The sequence below is a fragment of the Glycine max genome, chromosome 19 (genome assembly GCF_000004515.6).
Source record: "Glycine max cultivar Williams 82 chromosome 19, Glycine_max_v4.0, whole genome shotgun sequence".
Taxonomy (NCBI): Eukaryota; Viridiplantae; Streptophyta; class Magnoliopsida; order Fabales; family Fabaceae; genus Glycine; species Glycine max.
The window spans coordinates 49510063-49537582 of record NC_038255.2 but is presented as its reverse complement, the minus strand read 5'-3'; the positions used below and the strand labels follow the sequence as shown (position 1 = coordinate 49537582).

General features: G+C 32.1%; 2 protein-coding genes, 5 non-coding genes and 1 pseudogene across 7 annotated transcripts; 4 read left to right on the top strand and 4 right to left on the bottom strand.

The window, feature by feature from the left end:
• The first annotated feature begins 1567 nt into the window (after window positions 1-1567).
• Window positions 1568-6044, top strand: LOC100794958 (cysteine synthase-like). Its single transcript, NM_001289249.2, has 11 exons — window positions 1568-1707; window positions 2476-2530; window positions 2620-2729; window positions 2959-3016; window positions 3317-3580; window positions 3669-3806; window positions 3897-3948; window positions 4553-4632; window positions 5082-5141; window positions 5320-5400; window positions 5652-6044. Exons 2-11 carry the CDS (start codon window positions 2489-2491, stop codon window positions 5742-5744), a joined length of 978 nt encoding a protein of 325 aa, NP_001276178.2. The 5' UTR covers window positions 1568-1707; window positions 2476-2488; the 3' UTR covers window positions 5745-6044.
• Window positions 6045-7249: 1205 nt separating this feature from the next.
• Window positions 7250-7410, bottom strand: LOC113000635 (U1 spliceosomal RNA). Its single transcript, XR_003265960.1, has one exon. It is a non-coding gene; the product is annotated as a U1 spliceosomal RNA (small nuclear RNA).
• A 746-nt stretch (window positions 7411-8156) lies between these two features.
• LOC113000638 (U1 spliceosomal RNA) lies at window positions 8157-8317 on the bottom strand. Its single transcript, XR_003265963.1, has one exon. It is a non-coding gene; the product is annotated as a U1 spliceosomal RNA (small nuclear RNA).
• A 171-nt stretch (window positions 8318-8488) lies between these two features.
• On the top strand, window positions 8489-8603 carry MIR1520R (microRNA MIR1520r). The gene has a single exon (NR_048733.1). It is a non-coding gene; the product is annotated as a microRNA MIR1520r (primary transcript).
• Window positions 8604-10901: 2298 nt separating this feature from the next.
• LOC113000639 (U2 spliceosomal RNA) lies at window positions 10902-11097 on the bottom strand. Its single transcript, XR_003265964.1, has one exon. It is a non-coding gene; the product is annotated as a U2 spliceosomal RNA (small nuclear RNA).
• Window positions 11098-11878: 781 nt separating this feature from the next.
• Window positions 11879-12039, bottom strand: LOC113000636 (U1 spliceosomal RNA). The gene has a single exon (XR_003265961.1). It is a non-coding gene; the product is annotated as a U1 spliceosomal RNA (small nuclear RNA).
• A 3737-nt stretch (window positions 12040-15776) lies between these two features.
• Window positions 15777-19310, top strand: LOC100527174 (thr-endopeptidase). Its single transcript, NM_001249039.2, has 6 exons — window positions 15777-15946; window positions 16089-16165; window positions 16439-16568; window positions 16826-16985; window positions 17066-17251; window positions 18923-19310. Exons 1-6 carry the CDS (start codon window positions 15915-15917, stop codon window positions 19034-19036), a joined length of 699 nt encoding a protein of 232 aa, NP_001235968.2. The 5' UTR covers window positions 15777-15914; the 3' UTR covers window positions 19037-19310.
• Window positions 19311-24804: 5494 nt separating this feature from the next.
• On the top strand, window positions 24805-27264 carry LOC100778647 (benzyl alcohol O-benzoyltransferase-like; annotated as a pseudogene).
• The last annotated feature ends 256 nt before the right edge of the window (window positions 27265-27520 follow it).

Sequence of the window (27520 nt, the reverse complement as noted above, 5' to 3'; positions counted from 1 at the left end):
TACACGTTTGTTATTTTTAAATACTTATTATTAGCTGTTAAGGGACTTACTGAATAAACATTATCATAGCTAGTAGTTATTATATGAGCATAACGTGTATATACATTATTAAGTTTAAGGGAAAAAATAACAGATATTTGTTGGGGAGTAAATAAGGAGTAGATTTACCCCCACTAAATAACAATCACACGAAGCAACTTGACAACAAATTAAGCGGATTGTATTTAACTAAGAATTTCTTTTCTTTTTTTCTTAGTTTCTATCTAATTACAAATTTATTCGCCGAGAAAGAGGAGAGAGAGGAATTCGAACCCTCGATCATTCTTTGTTCCAAAGTATATGTTTAGTTTTCTATCGGCATGTATATAGGTGAATAAAAAAAACTATTCTTCTGTATTTTTTTATTATAATTCTTTTTTGTCAACTTTTGTTGGTAAATCGGAGGATTAGAAACATGGTTATTGCTTTCCAATTAAGTGTTTACACCAATGAACAACAATTACATAAGAAAATTTGATAACACATTTTAACTTAAAATTTTGTCAAAATTTATGAATTTTTTTTATACTTATATGATACTTAACTTTTCTACTTCCAGATGTGTGAGACTTCACTTTACACTTATATAAAAATATATAATATGGAGACTTCCCCTCCACACTAATCACGAGTTTTTGTCCATTCCATCACTAATTAGAAAGTCAAAATAATTTTACTATGGATTTTGTTTGTCTTTGGCATCTGTCACGCTCGATTGAATCTTATCGACCAGCAAACCATGCCCCATTGCCCACAGATAAAAAGTTTCAACATTCATCAATATCAAATTGCATGTAAACAAAATCATTAATTTGGTGCAGGGAAAGCTTAGCCTCGAGTAGTTCGTTAATTTGGTGCTAATTTTAAAACTATTTCTCAATTACCATAACGAATAGTTTTGAAACTATTTCTCAATTGAATGGATACAAGACTTCAATTTTTTTCCCGCGTTGTCTCAAGGCATTAGTTTATTAGTTTATTAGCATGTTTGAATGGGGGTTTCCTGTTCTGGACGAGAATAAACTTGAAGCAAAATATACTTGCTTTTGCGTCATTTGAGGCTTTTGGACGTGGATTTATTAGAAAACGTGGATGTGATGATAGACTCAAATCCAAACACGCTATATGATATACCACGTCATTGCAGAAATACGGTGAACTTGAGCTGTTTATTATAATTATAAAACAAAAAAATGGTGTAATTACATCAAAGATACGAATTCACGTCATAGTTTTTTATAGGGAGTTGCACGTGCCAGTCCTTTTTGTTTTTGCATAATATTGATTTTACAAATTATTATTTCAATAATTGGAAAAAAATGAAAAAATCTTTATTCTTTAGGTTGGCATTTAACGCAGTGGAGTTTGATTTTTGTCTTGTACTTCTATTTTCCAAATTAACGTTGGAAATTCGAAACAAGAAACAAAATACGCAAAGCAGACCAAAGACCAAAAGAACAAGACAAAACAAAAAAAAAAAACAAAAAAGACGTGACAGATTAAAATCCCATTGCTCCATTTGCTATTCGGAAATATCAGAATCAGACCATCCAAACGAAGCAGAAAGAGCTCATAGAAGTTCTCGTCCTCTTCTCTCTATCTTGAATCTTCTTCTCTTATCAGAAACGCGCGTTGCTCGGATAAGGTTGTGCTGCGCCGACTCACTGGGTGAGCCTTCCCATTCCATTTTCTTACTCGCTACACTCAATTTTCCAATTGCATTGTAGTAACCATTTTTATTTTTTTTTATCTTTCTCACTTTCTCTCTTCCGCTTTTGCTTCTGCTTCTGCTTTGTATCTCTGTAACAGTTAACTCCTTTTTCTGTATGCTTTTTATCCGTTTTTTCATATCCTCTGCCTCAAAATCTTTAGCGCTTACATTGTCAGATAGATACCCGAATTTTATGTACCTTTCTCCTGGATTAGTTTATTGATGATCAAGTGTTTTTAACTCTGTTGACCTCTGATTTTGAAGCTTGAACTTCGCTTCAGGGGTTCATCTATTTATCTTATTCTTGCTACATATTTGTTTTTTCTTTCCCCTAGTGGATCGACTCATGACACACGAACAAGAATTCTAGTTTTTCAACTAGTAATAATTTTGAAACATGAGTACAATAAGTTTCCCAGGTCAATCTGAGGCGTGAACTATTTTGTTTTATTTTCTATCTGATCCCCACCCTTTACTATAGAGGTCATGTTCTGTTTCTTAATTGGCCAGTTTTGATGTCTTTGGTATTTGTATTTACGGGAAGAAAGAAAATACCAATGCAAATGGAATTCTAAATGGAAAATTGCATATTCTTGATGATCTGTTTTTCGTCACAGGATAAGTCAACTCAATCAATACAAGTCAGGATAAATTGATTTATGATGATTTTATGTCTTTCTGTTTGTAATTACCAGAATCTTTGAACCCTTTTTATGATTTTGCAGTACTTTGCTTAATATGGCGGCTGAGAAGTCAAACATTGCAAAAGATGTGACTGAAGTAAGTCATGTTCAACGCTGTCCTTTTTGTCTCCATGATGAAGCAATTTAACTCGCTGTACGTTTTGAATTCATTTTTAAAATGTGCAGTTAATTGGCAAAACTCCATTGGTATATCTCAACCACATCGTGGATGGTTGTGTTGCCAAAGTTGCTGCCAAGCTTGAAATGATGGAACCTTGCTCCAGTGTCAAAGACAGGTATATCCGTATATAAATTTCTTCATTCTTGTATTGGAATGTGAGCGGGTGAAACTCCATCTAACCATTTACTTTTGGTTTGATGCTTGCCTGTTTATGCTCACAACACCCTTTTTAAATTGCTTAGATTGATAACATTTTTGGCATAGACATTGTATGATTGATGCCCGAGTCTCTTATGCCATGCAAAAAGCTTATGTAATAAATATAATTGTTTATTTTCCTACAGGATAGGATATAGCATGATTGTAGACGCTGAGGAGAAAGGACTCATCACACCGGGTGAAGTTAGTTCTTGCTTTAGATTGTCCTTTCCTTGCATATTTGAATTCATCTTGAATGCACCTGCCTTTCATATTGCATCAAAATTTCATTCTATTTATTCTTTGTGGCTGTATTGTATGAGTAATTGTTTAATGCTTATTGATATTGACATCATCATGCTTTTGATTTTAAAATGTGAACATGGGAGTGGTTCTATAAGACACTTAACCAATTCATTATCATTGCATAGTTATCTTCAAGCAAGCTTAATTATTACTCTGTACTAGGGTATTAATATGGTTTACTGTTGTTCATGTTATTAGAGTGTCCTCATTGAACCTACCAGTGGAAACACTGGCATAGGTTTGGCATTCATGGCAGCTGCTAAGGGTTATAAACTTATTATAACCATGCCTTCTTCGATGAGTCTTGAAAGAAGAACCATTCTTCGTGCTTTTGGAGCTGAGTTAGTTCTCACTGATCCCGCCAAGGGTATGAAAGGAGCTGTTCAGAAGGCAGAAGAGATAAGGGATAAGACTCCCAATTCTTATATGCTTCAGCAATTTGAAAATCCTGCCAACCCAAAGGTATTGTGTCAAAGTGCTTTGTTTGGAAAATCAGTTGGTTGAACTGTTGAAGAGTATTCAGACATTTTCTCCTTCCTCCTATTCTTAGGTCCATTATGAAACCACTGGACCAGAGATCTGGAAGGGCTCTAGTGGGAAGGTTGATGCTCTTGTCTCTGGGATTGGGACTGGAGGTACAGTAACAGGTGCTGGAAAATATCTGAAAGAGCAGAATCCTGATATAAAGGTTAGGCATTTAATTTTCTCATGGTGTGTTAATCTTTCTAATGTTCCCGCTGTATTCTTTATGATTTTTTCTTTTTTTCTTTTAACTTAGCTATATGGCATTGAACCAGTAGAAAGTCCAATACTGTCTGGAGGAAAACCCGGTGAGTATTGATTTTTTATGTGTTTTCAGGGCAACTTTCTCTGATTATCACACCTGTTAGAATATCTAGAAAATATCTCCTAATCTTATTGTTGTATCCTAGAATATTTTAAAGTATATTAGATGATATCTTATGAGTGGTTTCCAATTTCCATATTTCATGATTTGTTTGCTTGTTTAATTAGGATTAAGAGTCTAATACTAGTACAAATAAGGGATAGTTCTTTGTATTTTGTAACACATTATTACTCACCATATACCGATATTATATTTTATTATCTAGAGTTGGTTTGGTTCTGTCTACATGCTTTGAAATTTGCTTGGAGAATCCAATAATATAAAACAAAGTTGGTATATTCAAGGGTATATAAAATTCTTCTTACAAGATCGTTGGGTTTCTCATTCTTACGGAAACTGTTGTTGAACTTAGTTTCCTATATTTAAAGGAATGTGTGCTTTGTCATTTACTATTATTGAACTGGTGATATTATTCCTGCACGTTCTTAATGAACATTTATGTGTGCTTTTGTGTACATTTATCAAATGCCTGCCTCCTGTTGTGTACCTTTCCCCTGACAAATGCATGGTTGTTGAATGGATATAAGGCCCTCATAAGATCCAAGGAATTGGTGCTGGCTTCATCCCTGGTGTTCTGGATGTTGATTTACTTGATGAAGTTGTTCAAGTAAGCCACAAAACTTTTCGATAAGTTTATTTGTGCTTAATTAAAGAGATTATTTTTTGAATTGTATGATAATATGGTGTGCCTCCATTCTTGCACCTAATGTATTTATTGTTTGCCAAATCCAATTTTGTACTTTGCATGCATGCAAAACATGTTGTCTAGACTGTATAAACAAATCAAAATTTCAATTCTAGTGCTACTATTAAGTGTCATCTAAACTGTTGTGAATAAATTTTGAATTATTTAAGGAGAAATTAATTTTTATTAGTATGAGTATCAGAGTATGCAATCTGTTCTATTATCAGTTTCCCCTCACTACTTGGTGTAGTGGAACTTGAAGGCTAGAAGTGTTATTAAATACTTTTATGGGAGGATACATCACTAACCAAGAATCATGATAATTTATCCATGCATTCTAAAAGTTATCTTATGTTTGTTTGTGATTTTAGATTTCAAGTGAAGAAGCTATTGAAACTGCTAAGCTTCTTGCATTGAAAGAAGGTTTACTGGTAAGTTCACCTGAAAAGATATTATCGGTTTGTCAATGGGCTTACCTCTTCTCATGACTTGGCTTGCATCATCTTTTTTTAGTTGCATGATTTGAACTGTACTTTGGTGATACCATGGATGGCGTCAGGAGGAGGCAGTATTTTTAATGCTATTCTGTTTGTATTATAAATATCACAGGTGGGAATATCATCTGGTGCTGCTGCAGCTGCTGCAGTTAAGATAGCGAAGAGGCCAGAAAATGCTGGAAAACTCATTGTTGTAAGTTTGTCTGCTGTCATCTGGCATCAAATTTTCTTCTGTGAATGTCATTGCTAGTTCTGCTTTAGATTTGATATCAATATAAATGTGCTCAAAGATTTTCAGAATAGTTGCATTTTAATTGCTGATCATTGGCAGAAACTTCTAGCATTAGCTATGAGGATATTATTTGGTTGTTATAGATGCACTTGTTCTTATTATATTTACTATATATATTCCATCACTAATTAGCCCACTGAAAACCTGAGTAGGCGGTCTTCCCAAGTTTTGGAGAGCGTTATCTATCGTCTGTGCTCTTTGAATCCGTGAAGCGAGAAGCAGAGAGCTTGGTCTTTGAGCCTTGAATGTCAAGTCATACGAGCCATTTGCTGCTTCTCAAGTTGCATTCTGTCCTTGGGTTGTGTATATATTTTTTCTCTTATGGATCTAAAAAATAAAAAGGATTTCTGTTTGCTTGTTAATTGACTAAGATTCAATAAAAATATAGTAGTTTGCTGAAATGTTCAAACTCGCTCATAATTTGTAGATCATGATGCCGCGAACTCATGCTTGTACTATTTTATTTACTAGTTAAATTTTGCTTCTTAAAACTTGTAATGGAGAAAACACTATTACTTATTAACATGTGGCATGCTTTTTTTTTTTCTTTCCAAAGGCTTAAATATATTTTAATCCATTTTTTGTGGTGAAAAATATATTTTAATCCATATCAATATATTAATTGTTGGATTTAATTATTATTCTAAAATTTGGGTTTTAGTTTTATCTTTTGTTTTTCCAAACTGAGTTTAGGCTTATAAATATTTTTTAGAAGTTACCATTTATTTTGATTACATAATTTTTCCTTGGTCAACATTTCATTCGAGTTCCGTCTTTGATGATGTATCAATTCTCGCTAGTTGGTATATTGGCATTGGGTTTGCACTCATGGTAACTTCATAGTTGTTTTTTTTCTTAAAGGAACTTCAATAGTTGTTGGAGCCTAAAGATACATGCTTTTGGAATGAACTTTGAAAATTTTGCTTCAGTCTATATTCCAAAAGATAACTTACAGATATATTTTTCTTTGGAAGGAAAAACTAAAACTTCATTAAACCCAAATAATCCAGATAAAAGCACAAGATGTGCCTTCATCTACACAGACTACACCCGAACCAATAATATAAACAATCTGCAAAAACCCATCACAGCACAAGGATGACGTCCTACCCACCTTAACCTCATCGAAAGTAAAATTACAGCCAAAAAATAACTTACATATTAAACAGGCACAATGATAATTAGAGTATTTAAAACTTAAGAGGATGTTCCAAAAAAAAGTTACACATGAAACAGGCATAATGATATGATTGGATTAAAGGAGTGACATAAATAAAAAGAGGTATAGGGTTGGATTAAAGGAGTGACATATATAGATTGTGCGGTATTGATTTTCTTTTCGTTTCTGCCAATACCTGTATCCTTTATAAAAAGTAATTTTATTCAAGTTAATAACATTTCCAATATATGACGAAATTGGTTTCAGTAAATTTATGAGATTTTGAATTAAATATCAACCCAGTTTAGGAAATATGAAGACAACAGATTTTAAAATTCGCAAAAATCAAAAATAAAAACCACAGATTAAAATTTGATAGAGCTGAAAAATGTCACTTTTCAGTAGAACCCTGAGAAGATACATTTAACTAAACAACAGGGGTTATGACCATTGTGGTACAATAATAAAAATGTTCATGTCAACAAAAGAGAAATAATAAAACCTAAATATCCACAATTCATTTATCATCAAATAGATATTAAAAGCATACACTACTTGAAAGTATCAAGAAAAAGGGTTGAACTTTCATTGAAGGGGGCTGCGCGAACGCAAGCCCCCACTAGCACAAATTATGATGTAGGCTCTCCCACTTGGGGAGACCTTAGGTGGGCACCCCTCCTAAGTGCAATGGAGGTCACCAACCTAGGCCATGGACCTTCTTGATCATCCATTGACCCCATCCAGGTAAGTATGTTTTAGGTTGCTGGTTGGTCCTTATTTGTACTGTCTCCGACTTAGTGCATGCATGTTCCTTCCGGTGTGGGACTAAGTCTTACAACTTTCTTTGTTTTTTTTTTTTCTTCCCCTGTGGATTGCCAAACTCAGGTCAAATATGCATTATTTTGGTTCCTCATGCTGTGGTTATATTATAAATTAATTTGTGGGCACCAACACTACAAGATGACCAAAATGGTATAGTTCCAAGGTACTAAATGAAACTGGGGGCTTGAATTACTCGCAAATGTGCATTGAATTAACTCGAAAAATATTACATAAACACCAAATATATTATTTAACAACTAAAAAAGAGAAAAAAGAAAGGTATATTAGGATTTATAAAATGATAGAAAGATTAAAAAAATAACTAAAATAACAATGTTTGTATATCGTTACAATATATAAAAAAGATTAAAGTAAAATTAAAATAAATTACACATCTAAACCACTTACCCAGAAGTAAATATCGAGCCCATCAATATTTGGACTTGAAAATGATAGGGGCTAGAAGCTTCTATAGCTTGAAGAGCATATATTCCGAAGCTAATTTGGTTCCCTCGATAGAATATTCACTACATTCTTCTTCTATCTTGTTTACTGGTTATATGGGGAGTACTTTATTAAATGCTTCAATATCATATTACAGGACGTCTCATCTAAAGAAAGTTTCATACATGCATCGTATCCTCGTACACGGACACAAATTTTAAGACTCACATTGGAAGGGGCCATGCGAACGCAGGACCGCACTACTACAAATTACGACGTAGGATATCCAACTTGAGGAGACCTTAGGTGAACACCCCTCCCAAGTGCAATAGAAGTCATCACCCTAGGCCATGAACCATCTTGATCATTCATTGACGCCGTCCAGGTAAGCATTTTTCAATGTAGCTAGTTGATCCGTATTTAAACTAACCAAGACTGCATATATGATAAAATTACATTTTTGGTTCTTTAATTGTCTCCAATTTTAATTTTAATTTCCTTTAAAATTTAGTCATTAATTATGTCAAATCCTATAAGTGTTGTGGTCCATAAGTCCAAATTTAAACATTGACTGTCACGTGTCACATCCTGGTTGGACATGAAAAGATGCGTCCAAGAATCCATTATAACATTTTTCTATTCATTGTCCGATCAGAACATGACATGTGACCGTCAATGTACCTATAGCAACTTGCATCTCTTATGTTAGGAGTTGGTGGAATTCAATGCGGAGATAATTTTAGTATTTAATAAGTTTTTTCCTGGTTATATCAATAAGGTCATGAAATTTCGATTTATTTATCTCTTATTTTACATAGAATGGATTTACTCGAACCGCTACATGATTTTCTTTTAGTCTTTCTTGGATTGGATCTTATATTAGGAAGTATGCCAGTAGTATTATTTACTAATCCCATTTTTTCTGCTTTTTCATTGGGCCTAGTTTTTGTTTGTATATCTTTATTCTATATTTTATCAAATTCCTATATGGATAAGATTTGTTATAATTGAGGAACTAAATTCGTAAATAAATTTAAAGAGAGACTAAAATTGAAATTGAAGAAAACTAGGAAACCAAAAATGCAATTTTGTCCAAGTATAATCCTGACCGGTGCAGGACTAAACATACAAGCTAGTTAAATTAAGTTTCTGGTTTATTCTCTCTTCCTGTGGAGTGTTTAAGTTCTGTAAGTACTAACAATAAATTCTAACGAACAGGCATGGATTAGAAATGCACCTGTCAATAAACAAGGATTCTTTTCTAGCGAAGAGAATCAAGGGAAAGGCAAATTATAATATAAATCATTTTTATTCAGAGGGAAACGTTGTTTCAACACAATGAACAAATATAGTCACAAAATCCACTACTATTCTTATTTTTCAAAAAATTCTCGTAAGTCATAACCATTAATAGCATTTTTTGCCATTAAAATAAACTAATTCAAACAAGCTAAATGCTACCCTCCTAGTCCTAGAGCTCTTATCATATGGTGAAAGGAACAGTTGTTGTTCAGAGTATTCGAATATTTACAACTACTATATCAATAGTAAACAATGTGCCCTTCGATCACAAGCTTCTTTAAGTTTATCTTGGAACTGTAAGCTGTTTAATAATCACAAGTCCAGAACACCACTCACTCACCAATCATAGACAGAGGATGCGCAAGAGAAATATGGAAGTACAAGGGGAACTCCAACTCAATACAAAATACAGAACATCCCCTAAAAATTAACTGTAGGACTTAATACCTTCTAAAGGATTCAATCTGAAAACAAAGCCCATGACCTAACCTTTATCAAATTTATAGCATATACAAAATAAAAATTACAGCCATCAAAAACAATATTATTCTGCATCAACCATAAGCTCCAAGCCACAAATGCTATAGCATTTGCCAAGACCTTTTACCTCCTACCAAACCCCAATGATGTAAATAGTGATCAATGGAAGAAGGTAAAACTATACAAAGCCAAGCCAAACCAAGCCAATAATAAAAGGCATAACAAATTCTACTAGAAAATTCACAAAAGATGGTTAGAAGATTCCTACACGTAAGAAACCACAGTCCGCACCCAACCCATCAATAGCCATGTTTCTCGTAATAATGATCATGATCCAGCACATTAGTAGCGTCCAGCCAAGAAGGATTCAACAAGAAAGAATATGCAGACCATAGAATATATGTATGAACTGCATACTGACCAAACTCATTCATCCTGTTTTTCCTTACAAAGGGTAAAAGCCGTAACGGAAGTAATAATACATTGGAGATGAACAAACAGTTTTTCCTCCCACGCAAAGAAGCTCTTCACCACTTCAAACCCTTGGCTTTTCCTTTTGTTTGTTGCCTACTATGAGCAAAGCAAATTGCAGGATCGTATGTTATGTACAACTTTGCACTAAAAATTGCGTTACTATTTGTGATTTGTAACTGAAGCATTTTTAGAAATGCAAGTTACAGTAGTCCAACCTTGTAACTTGAACCATTTTGAGCAAATACTTCCGGCATGAGACATCCATGTGCTACTATTTTCTTCCCAATTTGCTAACTAATTGTAGCACTTCCAAATTCCTATATATGACTACGTGTAATCCTATGAGGTCATCTTTATCTCCCTTGCCAATTCACTTGACTGTCATCCTTGAGCCAAGCATTTGTCACCTATTCTTCTATTCCCTTCACCAAATATACCTTAAACCTGAATCTACTAATGCCCACAACTTGAGTACTTTCAGTATAAAATGACGATATAATTCAGTAAAACCTGTTTAATGAAGAACAAGCACGGAGCAACTCTCAAAACAGAAAATATAAGAAACAACGGTTGGGCGGGCATTAACAGATAAAAGGATTTTACAACTGGATTGGGAAGACATACATCTATCCGCTTTAAAAAACACATGAAGACTAGTATAAGTCATTCATTCCATTCCATTCAACCCAATGACTCTTCTTCACAAAATTTCAACTTAATCGGAGGGTGCGCCAGGCCCAAGCAATAGTGCAACACATGGGCGACCCATGAGAGACCCAGTAGCAAGCTACTGTATTGGCCCCTCCCCTTCAAAAAAGTAATTTAATATCGTGTGGACCAATGGTCCACATATCAGATATTAAACTGATAAGAACAGATACTACACTTGATCTTAGCCAAAAGGCCGAGAAAGGTATGAATATAACAGTGTAAAAATGTTTATTTTATAATAAGCTCTGGAGTCATTTTCATCTTTTCTAAGTGATATGGGACTTATTCGATGGGGCTTAGACCCTTAGTCATGGTGGAGTCTTCGACAATGGGCACAAAATTTTCAAGCTAGTTTGTGTATAATAATTCTGAAAATGAGTGAATTAAAAAAGAAACAAGAATTTAGTATTGAGAGTAGACATTCTTTCTCTGCGGGAAAGAGAGAAACCATAGTTCCACTTCTCAAAAAATCATTTGAACCTTCAAAATTTCCAAAGAAAAAGCCGTGGGCATATATATATTCAATGCTCATTATTAGTTATATTTATTTTGATTTCCTATATTGAACTAAAGATGAAGCCATCCCAACAAGCCCACCCGTCCCTTGAGTTCATAATGAAATTATTAATGCATGAGACAGAATAAATTCAACATTTATATTTAACTTATACAAATACATTTTAAAATGAGCTTTTCCCTTTATTGTTGTGGTGCATGCTTTTGATAGCTTTAGGGGACATTACTTACCACGGACACATACGTTGTCAAGGAGGAAGCCGAGCTTATACAGTCTGCAAAATCAAATAAAATTCATTATATAGCCTTATAATTTAACTTCCTTTCAGTTTAAAAGGACATACATATATATTGGATAGGTTATTATAAAATGAAGCCTTTTAATGCACACGTAGTAAAAGCTAAAACTTAATTGAAGTATACAAGACATCGTAAATTGATACTGATGTCATAAAAGCTTGAACTTAATCGAAGGGGGCCGCGCGAACGCAGGCCCCCACTAGCACAAATTATGATGTAGGCTCTCCCACTTGGGGAGACCTTAGGTGGGCACCCCTCCTAAGTGCAATGGAGGCCACCAACCTAGGCCATGGGCCTTTTTGATCACCCATTGACCCCATCCAGGTAAGTATGTTTTAAGGTTGCTGGTTGGTCCGTATTTATACAATGTTGTCAACGTGCATTCTTATAAGTTAATCGTTGTGGGACTAACTTGGCTTCTGACTTATGACTGACTATTTTGCCGCAGTTTATACATGGTTTATATTTTTCTTTCTCTGGAACACACACAAAAGAAACATGTTTCGCCAATCACACGCCAGAAATTTGGAAGGAATTCATATTGAAGGAACAAATAAAGAATTTCGAAATCAGGTGGAGTCCAAGGGAAAAGTATTTGTTACATTAAATGAATTACATATGAGCATATCAGCATAAGTGAATTCTTGTACATTGGGTTTAGCCATCAAGCATTCAAGCCTATATCATCCATATCAGAATAGGATCATGGTCAATTGTTTCTGTTGTTTATTTCTTCTATGTTCACTGGATATGCAGTACTACCTATCACTTTATGAGATTTATCATATATGAATAACGCACACTACTATGACTGTTAGAGGGCATGCTACGTTATTATTACATACTATGATTGTTCTGAATAACCATGCAAGGGAATGCCTAAAAATGAATGATCAATTGTCCTTGTGTCTATGAAGCTGAACCAAAGAAAAGCAAAATTCTTCTTCTCATTTCCCTCCTCGTGCCATGTATTCACTAAAGAAGTAAAAAATGAAATGACTTTAGCCGAAAATTGCATGTGCGCAAATATTGGATCTTCCCAACCAAAGGACAATCCTATTATATTATCAAGAAAGTTGAATTGGAGCACATTATATCAGACGAGGTATACCCTTGCTTAAATGTGTCGTTTTATTGCCCTCAAGAACGAAGAATATTTGAACGTTTTTCGAACCAACAGCCATACTAGTACTATGATCACACATACAACATTTGCTCTCTTTTTGGATACAACATTTATCAGATTTTTGGTATTACTTATATGACTCAAAGAGTCAAAAGCATGGCTTGGAAGAATACTTATTGATTGTGGGATCTCCCTTCAACACGAACTTGAGATTTCATTCTTCTAGACACTTCAATTTGTGTAAAATTTCTGCCTATAGCAAACAAATGGCAAGTTGTTATTCCCCCAGTCTTGAAGAGCATAACCTATCTTCATCCGTGTTTGATTTTTTTGTTTTTTGGTCTTGCATCTGTGTTTGATTTAAGTTAATCAGGATTCAGGTGTGAGGCTGAACTAATGCAATTTGAGTAGTATTTAACAAGAATGACACATTTATGACAGTGCCTCAAAATATAGTAAATTAATAACTAATGTTAGTAATTAAAAATTAATAATAATACACAAAAATGAAGAGAATATTAGTCTCTAAACACTGCTTGGCAAGAAATTGTGAGTGTTTGTGTATAAGATGGAATTTAACTGCCAAGAAGGAGACTTTAAAAGTTCGTTACTTTGACTGGGAGTTGATTCAATGATAGTTAAACTTGGTTATACTAAAGGTACACATCTCCTTTTTGTCTTGTTGGTCTATCTTTCAAGGCGAAATGCAAAACTCCCTCGGCTTCCAATTATACATGTAAAATTGTGTGTATTACTGTGACAGTTCCTTTAAGGGACATCACTTTACAACCTTTTTTTAGGTTGAATACTTGAATGCTTTTGTCAGGTCGTATGAAATTGTTCAATTTTCAATCTTTGTTGATAACTGGATCAAAAGGACATCTGTTGTTTTAAGTCCAATCAGAGAAATAACTCATAAGCAAGTTACGTGAAGATGAAGACAATTGTACCGAACCAATTATAAATGTAGTAAATGCTTAAAGGAAAATGCTGCATAGTCTGAAAAGAAAAAACTCATTCAAATGATGGCGTGTTTGGTTATGTGACTTCAAGCATAACAACAATTCGTAGCTTCTACCTTAATGAGCAAATTTGACTTGATTTGTAGCTTATTCATGCATATGTAATGTGTCCAAACATACACTGATACTCTTTAGTTGTTCATCCAAGGCTCACTGGCCGAATTAGAATGGAGATAATTGTCATCCTTACTCAACTATATGTGACTCAAGACCACTCATTGATTACACATTTAAAGGTGCATTGAAGAGGATACCTGTGTCAGGGATGAAGTTTCTGCCAATTTAGGTGCTATAATAGTGGAGGATCATTGTTCAAATGATTAATGGGACCCGTATAATTGTCATTTTTCCTCTATTAATTATTAAGTGAGCTACAAGTCCTTGGTGATTATTGGTAATTAGAGCCTACAAGTCGATAATAACCAACATATGAACAATGTCTATATGTAAAGCAACAGAAAGATCAAGATACATAATAATAATAAAAAAAAGACAATTGAGTGCTTGTTAAAGTTTTGTTAATATTATTTTACATTTTCTATTTGTTGTATCTATGTATCTATGTAAACAAAGCTTGCAAAATTTCCAATTAGAACAGAGGATACTGGTTCCTCATGTTTGCTAAATCAAAATCTTTTTACACTAACAAAGGAGACAAGAGTTAAGTTACCTTGGCTATTGTTACTACTTATGATGTCTGGTACAACACAATGGGCCTCAAATCCCCAAATAAAGGCTAACTGTACAAGCAACCCCAGCCTAAACATCCTTGGCTAACACTACTGTAGGCAGCAGACAAGTAACCAACCAATCTAACTATGCCCCCTACTTCCCATCACAGCATCAAGAAGTATGTTTGTTTATCAAAAAGCTTATGAGTACACTTCAGATAGGATTTTTGAAACTATACTATAAAGATTAAACTTACTAGCCTTTTACGCCCATTAATTCCTATGATTCTTTTGTCCAAAAAAAAAATTCTACGATTCCTATTCTTATATCTGCTTTTTATTTTTTTAATATTGATTAAATATGGTGTTCTAAGACTTCTTTCTTTTGATTTTTCAGAAATTGTCACTGGAATTTGCACATTTTCTAAGGAATTCAGGCTTTAGGAGCTCTTGCTGCATGGTCCCTTGGTGTGCAAAAAAATTGTTAGCGTGTTTGCAGCACATTTCTCAATTTTTCATGTCAAATGACAACAATAACGTGAAAGATATTCTGTGTAACTTTTGCATTGACAATTTGACATGGGTCCAATGGTTTAAGATATGGCCTTCTCGGCCCCTATTCAATAAAAAAATATGGCTCTTGCTATTTACACCTCTGTTATTACACACAATGGGCTAAACGTGTCGGGCCGAAACACCCGATTTGACTTAGGTCATGTTTTTTACGGCCTAGTTCAATCCATTGGACTGGATTTGTTTTTGACAACTCTAATCAGATTCAAACACGACATCATCCATTAAGTTGAAACTCTATCAATGTTATTACAAAATTTTAATTGTATGTGTTAGTAGAATTAGAATTATATTACACAATAACTTTATTAGATGAAATATTATATTGATGTGCATTTTAATATTATTCAAACAAAAAGAATTAGTTAAATTTAGTGGAAGTGGAAAAACTATTTAAACTTAATTGATATGTAATAAAAATATTTTGTTTTTTTATATTAATTTGTTTTTATTTGAATTGATTGAAAAATCATTTTTTTTCATGAATTTCTTTTACTAACTCCAAACTTATTTTTTATTTTTTTACATAACTCAAATCCTTTTAAAATTATATTTATGATTATAATTATGATTAAAAGTAATAATTTATAAGAATTATTTTAAAAATATTTTTAACTAAAAGAAAATTTTATTTAAGCACAGGACAGTATTTTGGTTTGGATTGTGGCTTACGAAATTGCACTTTGGAACCGACGTCGTTTTGCGGTGAATCATACTTGGGCACACTATTATTCTACCATTTTCGTTCTCTGCGTTTTCTTTCTTCTTCTTCTTCAAGACTGCGACGACGATCCAAGTGATAGACACTCGTCGCGATGGAACGTGTAGCTGAATCCGAGCGAACTCTGTACGTACACTATCTCCCTCTTACTCCATTCCTTTTTCCTCGATGATGCTCACTTTTTCGATTTTAGGGTTTTCACACTGAATAGTTTGATTTTACTCTTAAATGCATATTACTTTGCCCTAATTTTTGTTTTAACCCTTAGGTACCCATACGTGACTGGATCCTCTGTAGTCGCTATCAAATACAAAGATGGGATTCTAATGGCCGCTGACATGGGAGGTCTGATATTTAATCTGGTTTTTATCTTCGTGTTAAATTGCTCTTAATCTGATTATTCTGGAAATTGATTTCCCATAGTCTTTTGTTTTCTTTGAAGTAAAAAAATATATATATATGGAGAAATTCAATTTGATTCCTTACTGGCGCTGGTTTTAATTGTTGATTTCTGATTCACAAATGTGCCATATCTCTGCAAATTTCGTCATAGATTAATGGTGCTTTTAAGTATTGAAATCATTTTGCGTATCATGTCAATGGGGGATATATTGATAGGTTCGTATGGATCTACCCTGCGGTACAAGAGTGTTGAGCGTATCAAGCCTATTGGAAAGCATTCTCTTCTTGGTGCTAGCGGGGAGATAAGTGACTTTCAGGAGATTCTGCGTTACCTTGATGAGCTTATGTGAGTACTTTTTCCTTTTAATATTAATTGTTACTCAGTATGCACTGGTGATCTTAAATAAGTTTAAGGCAGAAAGATGTGATGAGTTAAATGATGGTCTGCTTTGTTTTCCTTGCTTGGCTTGTCTATTTATTTTGTTTCAAACGCAGTAAAAAATTCCATCTGTGTATTTTTTCCCCTTAAACCTTTTCAATACTACAAGTCTACAACTTCAAAATTCCCATCTGACTGTTTGGTTTTGAGTTTTGAATGTGCAGCCTATATGACAACATGTGGGATGATGGGAATTCTCTAGGGCCGAAGGAGGTGCATAATTATTTAACCCGTGTGATGTATAATAGACGTAACAAGTTCAACCCATTGTGGAATGCACTTGTACTTGGTGGGGTGAAAAACGGGCAGAAGTACCTTGGCATGGTATGTCTTTGTCTTTGTTTTTTGTAAACGTTTACCTGGAAGTTTTTCTTTTAATAACTAAATCTTTGCATCTTATCCAGGTTAACATGATTGGCATTAATTTTGAGGACAACCATGTAGCAACCGGGCTTGGAAATCATCTCGCTAGGCCAATTCTCCGTGATGAGTGGCATGAAAACTTGACCTTTGAAGAGGGCGTCAAGTTACTGGAAAAATGCATGCGTGTGCTTTTATACCGTGATAGGTCTGCTGTCAACAAAATCCAGGTTTTACACTGTTCCTTTTCTTGTTTTTCTCTACTCTAATATTCTTTGCTTTTGCTATGCTCTCCTCTCCCCCTCTCCATTTAACATTTTATCAAAACATATAGTTAGAACTGGTTTAGAGGTTGAAGATAAAGATCGAATTGCATTACTGAGAGTGAACATTCACAGTCTGGTTATATAGGGCTGTTCAAAAATTATTTTGAACTGAATTAATTGAGAACTTCAACTGAACTTAACTGTATAAAATTAAACTACTATTGTAAAAAACTGAACTGAACTATTTTGTAAGTTAAGTTTTATAGAACCAAACTGTCTGTCAGAGAACAGTTCAGTTCATGTGTTTGCAAACTGTTTTGACAGTTTTAAAAAAAAAAACAAGACAACTGAATTATTGATTCATGTACTCCTATATGTATCGATCACAAGCTAGCTTTGCTTCTATAGGGTCTTTCTCCAATTATATATTGAGTATCATCCTAGCTACGTTTTGTTGGGTTATTGAATGATTTGACCTTTTTTTTTGGAATTATTTTCTCCTATGCCACATGCCATAAAATCGAGTTTTTTAAACTGTGCTGGAAGTTTTAATTCTGGACCTGTACAGAACATAGTTATTATTCAAACAAGTGAAATTTCTGATTCAAGCAAGTCTCAGTGTCTCACCCTGTTCCAAGAGGTTTATATTTGAAACGAGGAAGTAATAGACAATATGGGAAAATGAAGGAATCAGACTGTATGTGCATCATCTATTTACACGAGACTTCATGCTTATATTTTCTTTTCTTCATAAATTACTCGTGGTGTATGGAAACTAGTTTCAATGAATAGAACATATTGGCCCAGTCTAGCTGCACTTCTTCAAACAGTTGAATCAAGAAATAAAAGCTTTAGTTGAGAATCTGTGAATTTTCACTCTCAGTAATACAATTAATCCATACTCTGTACTCTTGTACCCAAGGAAGGTGCAGGCTCCTACCATGCAATGCCAGACATATTTGAGAGATCCTGGCTACTATCCTATGCAAGTTTCTAACTGACCAAGACACCCAATTCTCTTGGCTGAAGTATTTGTGAGAAAGTTCATTAGTAGGATTTTAGCTGTAAGCAATACCTCATGCTACCTAGATCGATTTCTACTCTTCTCTACTTGAGGTTGCACGCTTATTGGGTCTAACTCCACTTGTAGCACATGGGATAGGAAAAATTAGTAGGTTTCTAGACAGCAAATTGGAATATGCTGTATTGTACTTGTGTGAAAGAACGTGTGGATCCGGAATATGGTTGCTTGCTTGTCATTACCCGATAGTTGTGTATGCTAATCTTGTTTCGAAGGATATCATCTATGTAAAAGTTTCAATTTCTTTTCTGTGCCAATTCTGTAGAGTGTTGGTGGTCATTATTATGAGTTTATGATAGTCAATGACTGCTGCTTACATTACAGTTCTTGAATGCTAAACTGTATATAATCCGAACCCTTCCTATAATGTGTATCTGAGGATTGAGGCTCGGATCTGAACTAAAATGACTTTGCTTCCTGATTTCCTTCTTTTGTTGTCGGATTTTTACTATGAAAAATCTTAGCACTCTTAATATAATCTCCAGTTGAGTTGAAGGTTTATTATCTTGCATTATGAATTTATGATATTTAGTCTAACGTGCCACTGTTTGCAGATATCTAAAATTACAGATGAAGGTGCCACTGTTTTCCCACCATTCTCATTGAAAACGTACTGGGAGTTCTCTGCCTTCAAGAATCCAACTGTGGGCGCTGAAGGTTCATGGTAACTGACTCATTGTGAAATGAAACAGAATTTTAAATGGATATGAAATGGATTCCAATAGAACTCTTTAAGGTGTTAATGGATATTAAATTAGACTTGGTGTTTTTATATTTTTTTTAAAGATTCCTATGATGGTCCAAATTGATATTTTCATTAGAATTTCTATTCCAGTTTCCTTTCATTATGACATTCATCATAGGCATTTTTCTTTTTCAATTGCTTGCATAGACATCAACGCGGTGCTCGTGTTTGAAATTAATCATGCAAAGATTTGTCAACAAGTCTCATTCGTTATACTTTAGATTCCTTTAGAAACTAGATGCGTAATTGGTTTCGGCAACCAATGTTGTCATTTTCTTTTACAAATAATTACATCAATGTTGCGTTATTTATTTCATTTTCTATCTTTAAATATTTGCTTAGAAAACAATGAAAAAAAGCAATAAACAAGTTTATTGCTTTTTTTCATTGTTTTCTAAGCAAATATTTAAAGAGAGAAAATGAAATAAATAAAGCTTGACTATGATAGTGTTGAGGGCTTAAGGCTAATAATAATAATTCTTTTCAAAAATTAAATTTAGCCTGGAATTAATTGACGCTATGCCTGATATTAATATATAAAACTAGTGTTGGCCATAAAAATATTTTTTCAAAAAAACAAATGTAGCATAGGCTTAGTTAATGTTATGGCTAAATGGTCATTTAGTTCTTTATGTTTAAAATGATCTTTTATATTTTAAAAAAATTATTTTGCTATGTTATTTAAAATATTCAAAATAATCGTTCAACTTTGTCCTTCAAATCATCATTTTAAATAATTTGGCCCCAGGTGTTCTTTATTAGGTACAACTAATTTATTTTTGTTTCTGCTTTGTTTTTTTTATCACTTGCTTTGTTTTTTTTTATAATAGTTGAATGATGATTTTGAATATTTTAAATAAAACAAAAGATTTAAGTAAACTCTTAAAAATATAAATTATTACTTTACATAAAATAAAATAAATAATCAAAATAAATTTTTAATTGTAACAAAAAAAACTGAAAACCAAACTAAAAAAACCAAAATAATCATTTAGCCACTATAAAATTATCTTTTACTTAGTATCGGAAATAACGTGAGTTGTGGCTTACACTAATTATTTTTTAAAGAATTATTATTTAGAGGTGGGTCCAATCAACACTTAGTTGAAGCCATTTTTTCTTCTTAAATGAAAATTTAGTGTTGATTGGACTGACGCTATTAATAATATATTTCTTTTTAAGAAAATGCTTTTGGTGTGGTTTTTTGCCAAGATTTAAACTTTTATTTTCTAAAATAAGTTTAATTTGATTTTATTTTTATTATTTCATATTTTTTTTAAAAAATATCAAATTTAATTTTAAAGGACTTAATTAAATTTTAAAAAAAATATAGCACTTAATTAAACCTTTTAATGATAAGAGGAGTAAATTAAACTTAAAAAATAAATTAGAGGACAAAAATAATAATTAAACATTATTTTTGCATATAATGACCAAAAAATAACAGTTGCTAGTTTAATAACTTTAGTCACTATGCAATCCTTTTAAGAAAATATGCAAGATCATGTATTAAAAAAAAGATAATATTAAAAAGTTACATTTAAAAAAAAATAATTAGATAACATTAAATCTTTTATCTATAATTGTATGACTTAGATTCAATGCTCTCATCCAAAGTTAGTTTTTCCCAAGCCTTGATCATTTTTTTTAACTCTTTTAACATCCATCAAATTATCACAATTTGTGGTTTCTATCGGTTCCTTTATTTTGAACTATGGGACGGAATAAAAAATAATAGGTTTGCTAAAAAAGAATATTTTCCACTCAGGGACAGAGAATATTAAAGGAGGGTGATTTTTCCCCCCCAACTATTAAGAGATTTTTTTATCATAAGGACGATTAACTTGTAGGCTTATATTTAGTTCCATCCAAGCTTAGGACACTACCACTCTACCAGTCTAAAACTCCATAACTACAAGAAAATGTGAAGAATTAACACATGACAATGACACCATATCAATACTATTTGTCAAAATTAAAGACGAGAATGCTACGAATGACTCGGGTGTTTTTTCAGAATTGCTTCGTGGACTTCCCATGTTACCTCCAAAAGAAAGGATGCACAGTTTGGATTGAGTTGAATTTGACTAAATTTATTATTCAACTGGATCAAATATCTATGGATTGGGTTGAGTTGAGTTTTTGTAAAAAAATTTAGATCCAATCCAACTTAATCATAAATGGATTATGTTGAATTGGATTAATTGAGTCCATATATTTTTATTTTTAAAAAAAAATTAGAATCATAATTTATTTTTTTCTAAAGTTTTTTAAGTATATAATGATTAAAAGCACTAAAAAAGGATCAAATTATAAAAATATTTGACTAATAGAATTAATGATTTCAATGTTAATAGATATTTTATTTTAGATAGAAATAAAGTATGATATCAGTATGTAAAAATATAAATAAAATCAAGACAAGAATAAAAACAACTTAAAAAAGAAAAAAAAAATATGGATGGTTTAATTTATAAACTATGTAAGCTACAAATTACTAATGTGTTTTATGTTTAATAATTTATATATATAATAATAATAATAATAATAATAATAAATTAAATTATATGGTATGGACTGGTCAGATTAAAAAAAAAAGAATTTGTTATCCAATCTGATTATGATCAAGTCTTAATCAGGTTAGATGATTCAAATACTTTAGAAACCAAATTTAGTGTCATTGGATTGGGTTAAATCACATGTTGACCCTTACACTAAATACTCTTATTTTGGAATGATAATTTTGAAAGCAATATGGGAAGTGCATAAAGCAATTCACGGAATGCAAGAAGCAATTGCCGAATGACTTGTCTATTTCTGTCAAAGGATTCCCATTACTCCATTTTCTGAAAAGAAAAAAATTGTATGCATTAGTTGACATCTAAACAAAAGAAAAAGCCTGATTGATTCAGTGAGATGAATTACACAATTCCATTTAATTTCGTTAAAGACCAGTTCTTCAGAAATATTATTCACAATAATATTTCTCATGACAACTTCAATATTGATTTTGTTATATATGTTTCTCTCTCTTTTATAAAATTAAAAGTAGGAGTATTTAAAATTGAATCAAATCATTCACAAATGATTAAATTGATCCAAAAAATTGAAAATTATAAAATCTAAAAATATAAAAAATTGCATTTTTTTATAGTTTAGTTCAATTTTCGAATCTTGTTATAAAATATGAATCAAATCAAATAAATCATATTATAATTATGTTGATTTTTATTGTGATAACTAATAATAAGTAACAAATAATTTATTAATTTTTCTTTACTTTATAACCAAGATACATATTTCACTTCCACATATTAAAAAAGAATATATTAATATTATTAAAAAATAGAATTAAATATCAAGTGAAGTATAAATTACTATTATGTTAAAAAATTTGTAATATTATTTTATATTAATGCTAAATAGATGTGAAAATAATATTTTTAAAATAAAATATGTTTAAAAAATCAATGAAAGGATAAATTTCATTTTTAAAATAATATAACATAATAATTATATAAATTTAGTGGATAAATTTTAAATTATAATAATAAAATAAAAAATATTGTTAAACTGAATCAAACCAAATCACAAAAGTTTGATTTGGTTTGATTTAGATTTGATATTATATTTATATCAAACAACATCTTTATTTTATATTTAGTTCAGATAATTTTTATCTAAAAATCAAATCAAACTATATGCAAACACCCTTAATTAAAAGTCATGTAATATTCTCTTCTTACTGGTGTATTCTATGATCTTTGTATGTGTTTATACCCTTTTAACTAATTTTTAGTCATTTAATTTTTTACCCAATAGTTGCCGCACTCTCATCATATATACAATCATTTTATATTCTATCTTTATTTGTGGGAGCACATGATCTTAACATTTTCATTTATATTACTTTTACTTTTTTCTTTTTTTTTTTATTCTCTTTAAACCTCAATATTCACTGCCAATCAGGATTGAACTAGAAAAATTTGTTTGAGGAGGCGGCTGATCACATGGTAAAAATATTCAACTTCTACTATTGATAATTTATCACTTGCTTAAGCTTTACAATTATGTATCAACACATGAATGAATTGCAGTCATTTTAGACGTATCTCAGCTATGGTATTCTGAAGTGTTGTTATTCAGACTTTAATTATAAGTTTTGTTGAAAACTTTGGCAACATTTTTCTTTTGTTCTACATGTAATTTATCTTGAGCTCATTGCGTACACAAGATAATAGTATCCAGTTTTGAAGTCTTGGTCGAAAAACCCATAAGCTTAATTTAGAGAAATTTCTACGTCATGTAGACTTCACTTACACAATTTGTCTAACATTAACTAATTAAGTAACGAGTGTATTATAATGTATTGGTGTAGGAATCAAACAATTAGAATAAAACAGTTGGTTGACAACTATATAAGGATAGTTGCTTAATGCATCTATTTCCTTCTTGTATAATTTAAAATGAAAATTCATTTTAGCTTTAGTGTAAAACTAATAAATAATTTTAGAAAAGTCATTATTTATTAAAAATTTATTTATTAGAGGTTAGACATTTAAGCAATAAAAATACAAAAAGAAAAAACCATCTCCCATAAGTGTGAATGTTTACCTAACAAAAATAAAGAGTGGTGCATATTGCTTTGCTAACTATCTATCGAGATAAGGCGTTAAATGCACGGTCCTTTGACTCTGATTTTGATATTGCACTTTTACAATTTTTTTTTATGGCATTATTAATACTCCCTCCATCCTATAAGAAACGTATGATCACATTCAAATTAATACTACCTCCGTTTCATATATATAATTGCGGGTACAAGGTTATTTTATACAAACAAAAAAACTAATAAATATATAAAAAAGAATACTAATTTACAAAATTAATTAACTTTGTTATCACTAAATCATTTTTAGTTTTTTTTAACTCGTATAATTAATTTTATAAAGGATATAAGTGAAAAAAATAATTTATGTTACATTGAAAAGTTAAAACAATTATTATTTTTGAATAATTTTTTTCTTTTTATATAAATATTATTATGGAACGGAGAGAATAATTATTAAATTTTTTTTATACTCTTAACTTATTGTTAGGTCTATTAATGAAAGATCCACTCATTTTTTCATAAAAGTCTACATGCATTTAACTATTTATTAGAATATTAATAATATAAGACATACTCATCGAAAAAAATTAAAATTCCTTAAATTATGAGTAATATTATTAATTAAAATAAAATAATTAATAATTTCTCTTTGATAAATTAGATATACATTGATAATATAAAATAATTTTATATTATTATTTAATTATAAATTATTATAAATGATAAAATTGATTGATTTTTATAAAAACATCTTAAAATTATCTAAATAATAATTTATAATTAAATGATACTTAGGAATATAATGGCATTTAATTTTTTTTTAATGGACAGGAGTATTAGCAACCACGATATTTGGACGCATGGAAGATGCCATGCTTTTTCATACCCGTGAATTATGACTTTAAGGCTTTAATTAACACTGACGTTTTCCCAACAAAAAGAAAACGTGAAACATATTAGTCCCACGATTCTGAAATTATGATTAATTTCAAATTTTTTTTATGGCAATGTATACTCCGTTTATAAAAGGGTAGCAGTCCTAGCCCAGAAAATAACACTCTCGATCGTTCTCCCTTAGCATGGCCTCGTCACCTCCAAATTCTCTAAGGTTCACAGTGCGAAGGTGCCAACCTGAGCTGGTGGCTCCTGCTGGCTGCTACACCCACTCCTCACCAACTTAAACCACTATCCGACATAGATGATCAAGACGGCTTTCGTTTCCAGGTTCCAATTATTCAGATTTATCATAACCAACCATCAATGGCAGGGAAAGACCCTGTTGAAGTCATTCGGCAGGCACTGGCAAAAACACTTGTTTTCTATTACCCATTTGCCGGTAGGCTTAGGGAGGGCCCTGACCGCAAATTAATGGTGGATTGTACTGGGGAGGGCGTCATGTTCATTGAGGCTGATGCAGACGTAACACTTTATCAGTTTGGTGGTGAAGCTCTCCAACCTCCATTCCCATGCTTCCAAGAACTTCTATATAATGTTCCAGAGACTGAAGAAATTACTAACACTCCCCTTCTACTCATACAGGTCCAATACACATTGTTTATAATTTATTAATTTATCCACTTCTTTGTACAAAGAAAAAAAAAAAAAGTTCAAAAGCCACATGAAAATTCTAAAAACGACATAGGCAAATTGCATAACAAGACACTCAAAATATATTGTTAAAATTTTAATTATATGATCTTATAAATTTTGATTCTATATCCTTAATTTTTCATAAAATTTATATAGTAGACTTTCGATTTTTATAAATTTATAAATATTTACAACGAAAATATGGAAGGATAACCTTGAATTTTAACATGAAAGAATTGTCACATATATATTAAACTTCAATTAATTTCTTAGAGTTATATTATTGCATATAGTTGATTTTTTCTCTTTATATTTTTTCTGTTAATGTTTCTTTCTTTCATTTTCTTTGTATTAACTAACGATAATAAAAAGTTAAAGTATTTATTTGATCTTATAAATATTTTTATTCTAAGTTTTATTTCTATAAGAGAAAACTTAAGTTTTAATATTCTTACATAGGAAGTTAAGTTTTGATTCTTGATTTTAATATCAAAAAATAATTTGTCAATCTAAAACTGTTAAAAAAACCTTTTTGACGAGGATAAATTACTATAGAAAAAATTAAACAAGGACTATTATATGTATTAAATTTCTTGTATAAAAATTTAAAATAAAAACAACTATACACATGAACCACCAATGAACAGTGAGTCTCGTTAATAAGTGTCTTTTAAGATATTAGTTAAAAAATTACAGTATAATGATTTTTTTTTTATTGAAGTTGCATTGGAAATCACCAAATGATATGTAGTTATACTTTCTATTAAAAAAAAAATCATCTTAGACTCCATAACCTGGATTCTCAGGGTATTCGTTAGCATTTTTTTATGAATAATTTAACCAAATAGAAAGGTATGGTGGGAGTAGAATTTGTCAATTTATTGATGGTGGAAATTAATATAATCTTATACATACAGGTGACACGACTCAAGTGTGATGGTTTCATCTTGGCCTTCCGCTTCAACCACACCATTGGAGACGCAGGTGGTATATCACAGTTCATGAACGCTTGGTCTGAAATGGCTCGAAGTCATGCTACCAAACCTTCCATCGCACCTGTGTGGCGTAGGGAGCTTCTAAGGGCAAGAGATCCACCTCGTATTACATGCAGCCATCGCGAATACGACCAACTCGAAGACACCATCATCACCCCTTCGAACGATAACATGGTTCAGCGATCATTCTTCTTTGGACCCACCGAAATAGCTGCCATTCGTCGCTTGGTTCCACACCACCTTCGTCAATGCTCAACGTTTGATCTCATCACAGCATGCTTCTGGCGTTGTCGCACAAAAGCGTTGCAGATGAAACCAGATGAGGAAGTTCGCATGATGTGCATCATCAACGCACGTGCTAGGTTCAATCCCCCTTTACCTGTTGGTTACTACGGTAATGCCGTTGCACTCCCCGCAGCAGTCACCACTGCAGGGAAGCTTTGTGGAAATCCATTTGGGTATGCGGTGGAGTTAATCAATAAACTGAAACGTGAGGTGACAGAAGAGTATATGCATTCTGTGGCATATTTAATGGTGATTAAGGAACGATGCTCATTCACAAGCGTGAGGTCATGTATTATTTCGGATTTGACACGTGCTAGGTTTAGAGAAGTGGATTTTGGGTGGGGTGATGCTGTGTATGGTGGAGTTGCCCAAGCTGGGGCTGGGACCTTTCCTGCAGCAACTTATCATGTTTCCTATAAGAATGCGAAAGGTGAAGAAGGCATAGTGTTACCGATTTTGTTGCCTACCGAATCTATGAATAGGTTTGCGAAAGAGTTAGACCACATGCTTGGGAACCGGAACCAGAACCAGAACCAGAACCAACCGACGACAAGTAGTCCTAATTTTATCATGTCTACCTTATAGTACTAGTTTGTAGCTTATGAAATTCTTAATATATTGGAAAGGGTGAAGAAAATAAATAAATTTAACTCGTGAAATTTGAGTCCTCAGAAGCATTATTAAATGTTTTTCTTGCTTGTTTTTATTTTATTTTAAATTGATATATTTTTATTAATAATGATAGTTTTCTATGTCTGACTCACCCTATTTAAACTAAAGTTCCGTCTCTTTGGGCAACACGACTCTCCTGGCCTATTGTGTTTTAATATTGATCGAAGTATTGGTCTCAATTAATACTCGAATTAAAACTAATGGTTTAATTAAAACAACACTCTAACAAATTGATTTATATGCACTCGATTAT

Bases quoted from the DNA above. Each gene is read 5' to 3' on its own strand.
- LOC100794958 (NM_001289249.2), top strand. From the start codon at position 2,489: ATGGCGGCTGAGAAGTCAAACATTGCAAAAGATGTGACTGAA. The intron at 3,581-3,668 runs GTATTGTGTCAA...TCCTATTCTTAG, and splicing joins AAAATCCTGCCAACCCAAAG to GTCCATTATGAAACCACTGG. The intron at 3,949-4,552 runs GTGAGTATTGAT...AATGGATATAAG, and splicing joins ACTGTCTGGAGGAAAACCCG to GCCCTCATAAGATCCAAGGA.
- LOC100527174 (NM_001249039.2), top strand. From the start codon at position 15,915: ATGGAACGTGTAGCTGAATCCGAGCGAACTCT. The intron at 16,166-16,438 runs GTCTGATATTTA...ATATATTGATAG, and splicing joins AATGGCCGCTGACATGGGAG to GTTCGTATGGATCTACCCTG. The intron at 16,986-17,065 runs GTATGTCTTTGT...CATCTTATCCAG, and splicing joins GGCAGAAGTACCTTGGCATG to GTTAACATGATTGGCATTAA.